Raw genomic sequence first — 12,061 nt, forward strand, 5'->3', positions numbered from 1 at the left:
AACATTTTTAGATATAAGTTTAGCATGTGCAAGATGATTATGAATCAGCCAATGTGGTATTAAGAAAAATAAATGGAAACATTTCCTAATTTTGTTTTTATAGTACAAAACGAAAAAATAAGGACGCCATCTTATCCCTTATTTTGAAGTAAAAAAAAAAACAAAAAAAACTTTAATGTACCACTTAGGGACGCGAGGAAAAGTACCGGTATATATTATATTTCAAACAGTACGATATCATAATTTTGCTCAATCCAGTATTTCGTACGCTACAGTTGCGAAGTGCACGTGTAGGTGGCAGTGCTTCCCAAATTGCTGTGCAACCGGTAAATGTGACAACAGAACAACGCGATGGATCAAACAGATGAAACTCTATCAACGCACCCGAAATGAATAAATAAAGAGAACAATAGAAGTGAAACGTGGTATTACTTTGTACCACGATTTCCCAAGTCAATCTCCAGATTTAAATCCGATTGAACATGAATTTCACCAGCTGAGTCAGTTCACCAGTCAAAACTACAGAATGTCACATTTTATTATTAGCCATTTCAACATATATATGTTTTACAAGAACAGCACTTTTAGATTTCATCCCACTCATTGATGTGAGCATAAGTATTGGGACAGTTGAACATAAGGCAGATATAAAAGATTAAAAGCTATTATTTAGTTGCAGATCCCTTGCACACAATCACAGCAGTGAGTCTGTGACCCATAGACATCACCAGACTCTTGCTCTCATCCTTTGAAATACTTTTCCCAGCCTTTAATGCAGACAATTCCAGTTGTTGCTTGTTTTGGGGAGTTTCTGCATTTACTCTCATCTCCAACTGACGAAATTCATGTTCAATCGGATTTAAATCTGGAGATTGACTTGGGCAATCTAAGACTTTCCATTTCTTTTCCCTTATACATTCCTTGACTGAACTGGCAGGGTGTTTTGGGTCATTGTCCTCATGCAATATGAAGCACTTCCCAATGAATCTGGAGGTATTTTCTTGAATATTGGTAGGCAAGATGGTTTTGTACCCTTCCAAATTCATTCTGCTACTGTCATCATACATTAAGTCATCAGTAAAGTTGAGAGGGCCTGTTCCAGAGGCAGCCATGCATGCCCATGCCATGACACCACCTCCACCATGCTTTACAGATGAGGCTATATGCTTGGGATCATTGCAATTCCCTTTTATTCTCCAGATTTTTGCTTTCCCATCACTTAGATAAAGGTTCATCTTTGTCTCATCGGTCCATAAACACAGTTCCATAACTCTTCTGGCTCACCTTTGTGCTTTCTTGCAAACTTTAATCTTGCCTTTCTATTTTTGGTGCTGGTCAGAGGTTTGCATCTTGCTGTGTAGCATCTGTAATTCTGTGTCAAAGTCTCCTGAGGACAGTAAATTGTCAGAGCATCACCCCAGCTTTCTGGAAATTGTTGGTGATTTTACAGACACGTCTTTTAGGATTCATTTTCACAGCTTTTATGATTTGTCTGTCATCAACTAATGCTGTTTTCTCAGCTGATCAGGTAGTTGTTGGTTGCTGGTGTCGCTGGTGGTTTCCAAACTCTTGATTTCTCCATGCCCTTTGTTTTTGCTAGTGCTCTAACTGACTTCCTCTTTTCTTTTAGCATCCAAATTGCTTGCTTTTCTCTCAAAGTCAGCTCCCTCGTCTTCATCCTGGTGTGTCATCATCAAATGCAAGATTCAGAATGCAGAAGTAATGGATATAACTGATACGACACATTTCCTGCTTTTAATATCTGAAGAATTAATGCAACAGGACACAGCTGATCACTTAGAAAGACCTGAGAGGCAACTGCTCCAATACTTCTGCTCACATCAGATAGAGGGATGAAACTCTAAAAGTTCTGAACTTCTTAGCTGGTAAAACATCTATGTGTTAAATCACCCAATAATAAAATGTGACATTCTGTAGTTTTGTCTCGTATTCATCTTTTAATCATATTTGTAAATATCTTGACTCCACAGCCAACAGAGCAATTTTGTCTTTACTGTTCCAATACTTTTGGAGGGCACTGCATATATAGTACAAATGATAATAAATAATAAAAGTATAATATAAATAAAATAAAACCACTGGGTTTATACATACACATATAAACAAAAATATATAAATAATGTATAATATATAAACCCGGTCATAATTTTTTATTATGTTGTTTAAAAAAATGGCTGCATTTATTTGACTGAAAATACTGTACATTTGCTAATATTTATATATTTTACATTACAAAATATAAATTTTTATACATATACATTATTATTATTATTATTATTTTTATGAACAAAGTTCAAAAGAACAGTATTAGAAATAGATTTTTGTAACATTATAAATGTCTTCACTTTGACTTTCAATCAATTTAATGCATCCTTGCACAGTAAAAACACACAAGAAGTGTGTGACAGCAGATGTGTGTATTAGAGATAATATGTGTGTACGCTGAGCAGGGTGGTGAACATGCATACACTGAGAGTCTGCTCACTCTTCCAACACCCAGCTGTCACGGGAATGGGTGGACACAGGAAGAGAGGATCCTGGGAAATGGAGCAGGCCAAGGTGTGGTCACACCACAAAGGATATGCAAGGTGCTGCAGATCAAGTGTGTGTGTGTGTTTGTCAGAGACAGACGTAATCAATATGGGCCTGGGCCAACATAGACACGTGTGTTTGACAAAGAGATACACAAAGATTTAGTGTAAGATGAGAGTTCTGGCGTTTGTTGAGCATAATACATCCAGCGTGTAGCTGTGAGACTCCATCGCTGAATCAGATCAGCAGTAAAACCGTCAGCTGGGAGAATCAGCAACACGACCCCCACAAAAATATGTAAAGGTCAAGAGTCACGCTCTACGACATACATTAGCACAGATGGACGAGAGTGGATGGCCCATAATGCCTTGCAGCTTTGTCATTTTACCATTGTCACCTTCATACGGTCGTTTTTTTTAATGCACGTACCCTTCGCTGCCTCTGAACAATCCAACAAAGCTGTTTTTGCATGCAGCCAGATAAGACAATGCTATATTTTTTTGGTAACACTTTATTTTTATGTGTCCTTATTATGTGAAGGTGAAGTGACGTGTGGCCACTCATGGTGAACCATACTCGGAATTTGTGCACACACATAGTAGTGAACACACACACACCGTGAACACACACCCGGAGCAGTGGGCAGCCAATGATGCGGCACCCGGGGAGCAGTTGGGTGTTCGGTGCCTTGCTCAAGGGTCTCACCTCAGTCGTGAATTGAAGGTGGAGAGAGCGCTGGTTATTCACTCCCCCCACTGACAATTCCTTCTGGACCTGAGACTCGAACCCTGAAGATCTGAAGAAGATCTGATCGGAATTTGGTGAGTTTGAAAAAGTAGATTTTCAACATAAATCAAAATGGTGGACAAGAAGTTTGGCCGATTATGGCAAAATTGTTATCAGTGCTCCTGGCATGATCCAAGGAATCTATCAAGACCAGTCACATGGCAATAGGCAAAACTATTCAATAGCTATTTGCATTTATTTTTTTTTTATTATGATTTTTTAACAAGATGGCACTTTCCCGAAAGTTTTTGAGTACCTTCAGGGCATGTTGGTCTGATGTCACATACCGAGTTTTGTAACGATACGGCAATATGTTCAGAATAGCATTTTACATCAAATTTCAAAATGGCTGACATGGGACAACTCTGTATTGTGCGACTCAGTATTGTCTTGTTATATCAAAAATAGCCATTTTTCATACATCTCCTGACCACTAGGTGGCACTGTGTCAAAACCATGCAGGTAGCCTCAGGTCATGGTTGTCATAACACCCACCAAGATTGGTTTGAATACCTTAAAGCACTTCAGAGATATAGTGTCACATCCACTTTGTCGTGCTATTCATCAAATTCATTCACGCGTTATTCAAGAACGATTTGACTAATCAACCTGAATTCCATAACTTGCCAGCATAGTCTGAAGATGATCTGGTTTGATTTTTGTGAAGGAAGAAGTAGAATAACAACTAAGAATTACAAGCGGTGTCTACCTTTGGTGCTTGTCCCTAATTTAATATGTGGCTCTGTCAATTCAGTATTAGTGCCACGCTGCTGTTGAAAAGCAGTGCAGGAAATAGTAGCATCAGGCCAATAGATGGCAACAGTCAGTTCCAGAAGTAAAAATCCCTTTTGTTTTGAATGGGAACAGATTTTTACTGATAATTTGTAAACCTTTAAAGACAGACCTACTGTGAGCTATGAGGTTGTTAATGCTATATATGCTATTGTTAAAGTTGTCGGTCCACATTATTTTAGGTGAAAAACTACAATACCTATGATTCTGCAATCAGAGAACCGAAACAAGCAAACTGCACAAAAATAACATTTTAGCACCCCCCCCCCCCATTTAATAGTCAGTCTCCCTATGTTCTCAAACTACTTAAATATTTGGATATTTATGCATATTTTGCCAACGAGATCTTTACGATCTCAATCAAAGAAACGTTTTCTTGTTCCTCTGTCTAATACCCCTTTTCAACCAAAGCAGTTCCAGGTGCTAGTTCAGAGCCAGTGCTATTGCCGGTTCTTAGTTGGTTCGACTGGTGAGCCCTTTAAGAACCGGTTGCTTTTCCACTGGCTAGAGAGCCAATACAGAGCCAGGGCTTACGTCACTGAATACGTTTCATGTTTCGGTTCACTAGCGCGGCACAACAGGCTTGTTCGAGGTGCATCAGCGCCACGCAGATCGATCGATCGGCACAGAACACACTAAAGCACCGCGAGAGCGACTCAAAAGCATAAAGAGCCGTCTGCTTTCCAGTCGCTCCCACAGCACCCCGATATGCCTCGCACCGAACGGTCCGCGCAGCGCCGATCTATCCCGGACAAGCCTAAACAAACTATCAGCAATGGCGGACGTTGCATTGCTATTGATGTTCATGGCTTTGCGAACCTACATCGGCATCCAAACACGGAGAATCAAACGTGTTAGCGTTTAGCTGCTATTTCAAATGTGACGGTCCAAGTTTCTGTTCGTCTTGTTGGTCACGGTAACCCCGCCCCCAGCTCCTGACGCAAGCGGTTCTTCCTTCTAGCCCAGCAATGTTTTGGTGCTACTTACGAACCGCTTTTCCTGGTTTGGAGCTGGTGCTTTGGGTGTCGAAAAACAAAGAACCGGTTTGAAACTAGGCTCTGGCTCCGAACCAGCACTGGAACTGCTTAGGTGGAAAAGGGGTATAAGATGAAATCTAGAGTGAATCACGCAGTCGTAGCCCCTAAATTTTGGCCTGCTGCTATACATTAGAGACATACCGATGCTCGGTGAGTTTAAAAGCCATCTGAATTGTTTTTTTTTATGATAGCATTTGATCAAAGATAAGTGCGAAGGTTGCTAGTGCCATATGTGTCTCTTTTGTCTTTATTTAAAATATATTTTGACTGTTTTTTAAGGTTTCTCTTTTTATGTTTGTTAAATTAGATATACAGTGGGGAAATTTTTTTTGATCCCCTGCTGATTTTGTACGTTTGCCCACTGACAAAGAAATGATCAGTCTATAATTTTAATGGTAGGTTTATTTGAACAGTGAGAGACAGAATAACAACAAAAAATACAGAAACATGCATTTAAAAAAAGTTATAAATTGATTTGCATTTTAATGATTCAAATAAGTATTTGACCCTTTCGCAAAAGATGACTTAGAACTTGGTGGCAAAACCCTTGATGGCAATCACAGAGGTTAGACGTTTCTTGTAGTTGGCCACCTGGCTTGCACACATCTCAGGAGGGATTTTGTCCCACTCGTCTTTGCAAATCCTCTCCAAGTCATTAAAAGGGCCATCGGATGCACATTTTGCACAAGTTGATATGATTCTTTAGGGTCTTAATTAAAAGTCTTTAACATACTTTGGTTAAAATTTCTCAATGGCAGTGTAAAAAGCAAATTTTTTCCCGTCAAAATCAGCTGTTTTCAGCATGCCATTTTTTGGTCCATATTGCTTTAAATGCTAATGAGCTCTGCTTACTCTGCCCCTCTCTTCCGTGGGGTGACGAGCAGACTGTAGCACATTATTAGGAAAGGTGATTTGCAAAGATTCATAAAAAAAACCTTGTACTCACTTCTTCTGTAGGTGAGGCTGGATCATGAATGATTTGCATGAACATAGACGCATTTAGGTAGATTGGGGATTGGCGCATTCCCTTCAAAGCAAAAGTAACATTAATCCTCTGCGTCTTCAGCGGCTCAGATGTCGGGAGTTAATGACGACTAGGGATGTAACGATTACCGGTTTGACGATTAATCACGATAAAATTCCCCACGGTTATTATTACCGTTTCATATTTTAATTATCATTAAAACCGTATTCGATTACCACGATTTGAACAACTCACGATAAATAAATGCTGTCCAGCATAAAAAACAGTTTTAAGTTTAACAGTCTCATGTGCGCACAGCGTGCAGAGTAGTTTCGTTTTGAGTGAAAATAGGGCGGAAAAGCTGGGAATGAATTATGAATGAATGAATTAATTATATGAATGTACCTCTGAAGGTTCTGACCGTCTTCAGAAACGATTCGATGGCATTTTGTTTTCATCTTCGCTCCATCTTCGTAATACCTAAAGGAAATGTTTTTAATCGCAATACTGCTTTGTCCGCGGAGGTTAAGGGAAACAGCTGTAATTCAGCTTTTCCATATAAAGCGCCACCTGCTGTCAGTGAGTGAATTTACAGAGACTTATATTTACACTCAGCCTGTGTGCAGCAGTTTCTGTCTGGCAAGAAATGGAACGAATTTGCATACCCTGCTGTAAATTTTGACCGGTTGATGAAAAACAAGCTTATGTGGATTGTACACATTTAAACAATTCACAGATTTTCTACGGTATTAAGGGCTGGAGACTGGCTAGGCCACTCCAGGACCTTAATGTGCTTCTTCTTGAGCCACTCCATTGTCATGCTGGAATACCCATCCCTGACCCATTTTCAATGCCCTGGCCCTGACGGTACATGGCCCCGTCCATCGTCACACTGATGCGGTGCAGTTGTCCTGTCCCCTTAGCAGAAAAACACCTTAAATGTTTGAGGGTGGGGATGGTGTTCTTGGGTTCATAGGCAGCATTCCTCCTCCTCCAAACACGGCGAGTTGAGTTGATGTCAAAGAGCTCGATTTTGGTCTCATCTGACCACAACACTTTCACCCAGTTCTCCTCTGAATCACTGGCAAACTTCAGACGGGCCTGTACATGTGCTTTCTTGAGCAGGGGGACCTTGAGGGCGCTGCAGGATTTCAGTCCTTCACGGCGTAGTGGATTACCAAATGTTTTCTTGGTGACTATGGTCCCACCTGCCTTGAGATCATTGACGAGATCCTCCCATGTAGTTCTGGGCTGATTCCTCACGTTCTCATGATCATTGAAACTCCACGAGGTGAGATCTTGCACTGAGCCCCAGTCCGAGGGAGATTGACAGTTATTTTGTGTTTCTTCCATTTGCGAATAATTGCACCAACTGTTGTCACCTTCTCACCAAGCTGCTTGGCAATGGTCTTGTAGCCCATTCCAGCCTTGTGTAGGTCTACAATCTTGTCCCTGGCATCCTTGGACAGCTCTTTGATCTTGGCTATGGTGGAGAGTTTAGAATCTGATTGATTGATTGCTTCTGTGGACACGTGTCTTTTATACAAGTAACTCCCTTTAAGAGAGTGCTCCTAATCTCAGCTCCTTACCTGTATAAAAGACACCAGGTAGCCAGAAATCTTGCTGATTGAAAAGGGATCAAATACATATTTGACCCATTAAAATGCAAATCAATTTATTACTTTTTTGAAATGTGTTTTTCTGGATTTTTTTGTTGTTATTCCATCTCTCACTGTTCAAATAAACCTACCATTAAAATGATAGACTGATAATTTCTTTGTCAGTGGGCAACCGTACAAAATCAGCAGGGGATCAAATAATGTTTTTCCCACTCTATGGTTATGATTTTTCAAATGATTCCCTCTGCTAATGGCTCTATTGTTTGTACAGCACTATGGTCAACATTGTTGTTTTATTCAGTGCTTTAGAAATACATTTGAACTTTGAACATATTTTGCAATAAACATAAAATATGGTGTTTCTATTTATATAGTTTTACATTTCTCCATTGTTTTTATTTTGATTATGTCATTCACAGTGCTTCATGTCATTGTAGGTTTTTTTTCCCACTTGTTTGTTTCAAATCAACATTTGTAATGTTATGATTTACCTCGTAGCTAACTGGTTTTTGGTTCATGGTTTATAACTCTTTTAACACATACGTTTTTGAGATCCCTATAGGAGAAAAAAAAAATGAATGGAAAAATACTTTTGTAACAAGGCTGCTGGAAAAAATGGGAATCTGATGCATTATACACTCTATAAAATAATGTTGTTTTTTTATTAGCATGTATGGTTCCACAAGGAGCCTTTAACATCCATGGAACCTTGCCAATGTTCTGAATCTACAGATTATGTGGCGGAAAGGATTTCCATTGGATATAGAGAAAACTCACTCGTGTATTTAGACCCTAGTATATAGCTTTTTTAGTTAGGCTACATTCACACTATTATTTTTAATGAACATTGCAAATTAATGTGTGCATGTATGTATGCAGTCTTACCCGAGTGTGTGTGCGTATGTGCATTTTAAGGCCGTCGTTCTTGCTGAAGGCCTTGTCACAGTATGGGCACTGATATGGCCGCTCACCTGAAGACAAACACAACAAACATCAGACTGTCACACAACTTTCTGATACACATCCATCATTTTGTTTTTCTCAAATGCTTTAAAAAAGCAAATGTTTCATGTTTTGTATCATATTTGATACATCAGGCTTATATAATATGATATAGTGAGAATATGGAGCTCAATCTCAAGGAGGAAAAAAACTCCTCAATTTTATCCAGAGGCCCAAAGTAAATATGCAATTTGAGCTGATATCTATATGGTGAAAAAAAAGATAAAATTGATATTATGTAATGTAAATCAATGAGTTCTTTAAAACAATATATCAGACTACTTACATAAAATGCATATAAATATCTGAATCAGAATCAGAATCAGAATGAGCTTTATTGGCCAAGTATGTTTACACATACAAGGAATTTGTTATAGTGACAGAAGCTCCACAGTGCAACAGAAAGACAGTAACAGGACAGGACACAGGTAATGAAACAAAATAACAGGAAATAGCCAATAACCAATGTACAAAGCAGCAAAAAAAAAAAATAAATAAATAAAATAAAAAATACATAATATATAATATAGGCGACTATGTATGTACAGGTCAAGTATGTGCAAATTAGAAATGAGAAAATAAAAATAAAATAAGTGAGTGTGGTGAATGGATAATGTATTAGTTGTGTGTTCTACGTTTATTTATTGAGTGTTCATGAGATGCATTGACTGAGGGAAGAAACTGTTCCTGTGTCTGGTCGTTCTGGTGCACAGAGCTCTGTAGCGTCGACCAGATGGTAACAGTTCAAAGAGGTTGTGTGCTGGATGTGAGGGGTCCAGAGTGATTTTACCAGCCTTTTTGCTCACTCTGGATAAGTACAGTTCTTGGAGAGTGGGGAGGGTTGTACCAATGATTCGCTCAGCAGTCCGGACTACCCTCCGTAGTCTTCTGAGGTCAGATTTGGTAGCTGAGCTGAACCAGACAGTTATTGAGGTGCAGAGGATGGATTCAATGATGGCAGAGTAGAACTGTTTCAGTAAGTCCTGTGGCAGGTTGAACTTCCTCAGATGGCAAAGAAAGTACAACCTCTGCTGGGCCTTCCTGACAATGGAGTCAATGTGAATATCCCACTTCAGGTCCTGAGAGATGGTGGTGCCCAGGAATCTGAATGACTCCACTGCAGTCACAGTGCTGTTCATGATGGTGAGTGGGGGGAGAGCAGGGGGGTTTCTCCTGAAGTCCACGATCATCTCCACAGTTTTGAGCGTGTTAAGCTCCAGGTTGTTGAGACTGCACCAGACAGCCAGCTCCTTAACCTCCTGTCTGTAAGCAGACTCGTCACCGTCCTGGATGAGGCCGATCAGTGTGGTGTCGTCTGCGAACTTCAGGAGCTTGACAGAGGGGTCTTTAGATGTGCAGTCGTTGGTGTAGAGGGAGAAGAGCAGTGGGGAGAGTACGCAGCCCTGAGGAGCTCCAGTGCTGATGGTTCGAGTGCTGGATGTGAATTTGCCAAGCTTTACTAACTGCTGTCTGTCTGTCAGGAAGCTGTTGATCCACTGGCAGACGGAGGTGGGGACGGAGAGCTGAGTTAGTTTATTTTGAAGGGTTTCCGGGATAATGGTGTTAAAAGCAGAGCTGAAGTCCACAAACAGGATCCTCACATAAGTCCCTGGTCTGTCCAGATGCTGCAGGATGAAGTGCAGTCCCATGTTGACTGCATCAGCCACAGACCTGTTTGCTCTGTAGGCAAACTGCAGGGGGTCCAGTAAGGGTCCAGTGATGTCCTTCAGATGAGCCAGAACCAGTCTTTCGAATGATTTCATGGCTACAGACGTTAGGGCCACAGGTCTGTAGTCATTAAGTCCAGTAATTTTGTGTTTCTTTGGGACGGGGATGATGGTGGAGCGTTTGAAGCATGAGGGGACTTCACACAGCTCCAGTGATCTATTGAAGATCTGTGTGAAGATGGGGGCCAGCTGCTCAGCACAGATTTTTAGGCAGGCTGGTGACACACCATCTGGACCAGGTGCTTTCCTTCTTTTGTTCTTCCTGAAGACCTGGCACACATCATCTTCGCTGATTTGAATTGTAGGTGTGGGGGAGAGAGGGGTTGCTGGAGGTGTGAATGGTTGTGTGGAGGGGTGTTCTGGGCGGGTGTGGGGTGATCGTTCAAAACGACAAAAGAACTCGTTTAAGTCGTCTGCCAGGTGTTGATTCTCCAGAGTGCTGGGGGGTGGTGTTTTGTAACTGGTCATGTCCTTCAATCCTAACCACACTGAAGCCGGATCACTGGAAGAGAATTTGTTCCTGAGCTTGTCAGAATAATTCCTCTTTGCCACTCTGATCTCCTTTTCCAGTGTGTATTTGGCCTGTTTGTACAATACATTATCCCCCTTTCTGTGAGCATCTTCTTTGGCCTGACGGAGCTGTCTGAGTTTGGCAGTGAACCATGGTTTGTCATTGTTGTAGAATAGATGAGCCCTGGTAGGAATGCACATGTCCTCACAGAAACTGATATAAGATGTTACAGTCTCTGTGAGCTCGTCCAGGTCATTTGCCGCAGCTTCAAAAACAGTCCAATCAGTCAGGTCGAAACAGGCTTGTAAATCCCGCTCTGTTTCGTTAGTCCATCTTTTAACAGATCTTAATACAGGCTTTGCAGACTTAAGTTTCTGCCTGTAGGATGGAATAAGATGAACCAAACAGTGATCAGAGAGTCCTAAAGCTGCTCGTGGAACCGAGTGATATGCGTCCTTTATTGTTGTGTAACAGTGATCCAATATATTACTGTCTCTGGTGGGGCATGTGATGTGCTGTCTGTATTTTGGCAGTTCACGGGAGAGATTTGCTTTATTAAAGTCCCCGAGAATGATTAAAACAGAGTCCGGGTGTTGTTGTTCACTCTCTGTGATCAGATCAGCGAGTTTCTGTAGAGCTGTGCTCACGTGCGCTTGCGGTGGAATGTAAACACTCACGAGAATGAACGAGCAGAACTCCCGCGGCGAATAGAACGGCTTGCAGTTAACGAAGAGCGCTTCTAGATCTGAACAGCACATCTTCTTTAACACAGTTACATCTGTACACCACCTCTCATTGATGTAAAAGCATGTCCCGCCGCCGCGCGATTTCCCCGTTGATTCTGTGTCCCGATCTGCTCTGATCAGCTGGTAATTGGGCAGATGAATCGCGCTGTCCGGTATGTCGCCATTCAACCAGGTTTCCGTGAAACACAGAGCAGCAGAGTTAGAAAAGTCCTTGTTTGTCCGGGAGAGCAAAAGGAGTTCGTCCGTTTTGTTGGGTAGAGAGCGGAGATTCGCCAGATGGATGCTAGGTAACGCCGTTCTAAATCCGCGCTGACGAAGTTTCAC

At 41.2% G+C, this 12,061-nt stretch overlaps 1 protein-coding gene across 2 annotated transcripts in view; it reads right to left on the bottom strand.

Annotated features, from left to right (window-relative positions):
* Positions 1–12,061, bottom strand: part of LOC306860989 (PR domain zinc finger protein 5-like) — a 93,473-nt gene that overhangs the window by 15,428 nt on the left and 65,984 nt on the right. For both annotated transcript variants that reach the window (XR_013783437.1, XM_079403033.1), the window contains one exon: positions 8,637–8,722. Coding sequence is in view for 1 of the 2 variants with exons in the window: in XM_079403033.1 (XP_079259159.1) it covers positions 8,637–8,722 (86 nt within the window). In the remaining variant the exon portion in view is untranslated. The remainder of the gene's footprint in view (positions 1–8,636; positions 8,723–12,061) is intronic.

This window comes from Barbus barbus (assembly GCF_936440315.1).
Source record: "Barbus barbus genome assembly, chromosome: 41".
Lineage (NCBI taxonomy): Eukaryota > Metazoa > Chordata > Actinopteri > Cypriniformes > Cyprinidae > Barbus > Barbus barbus.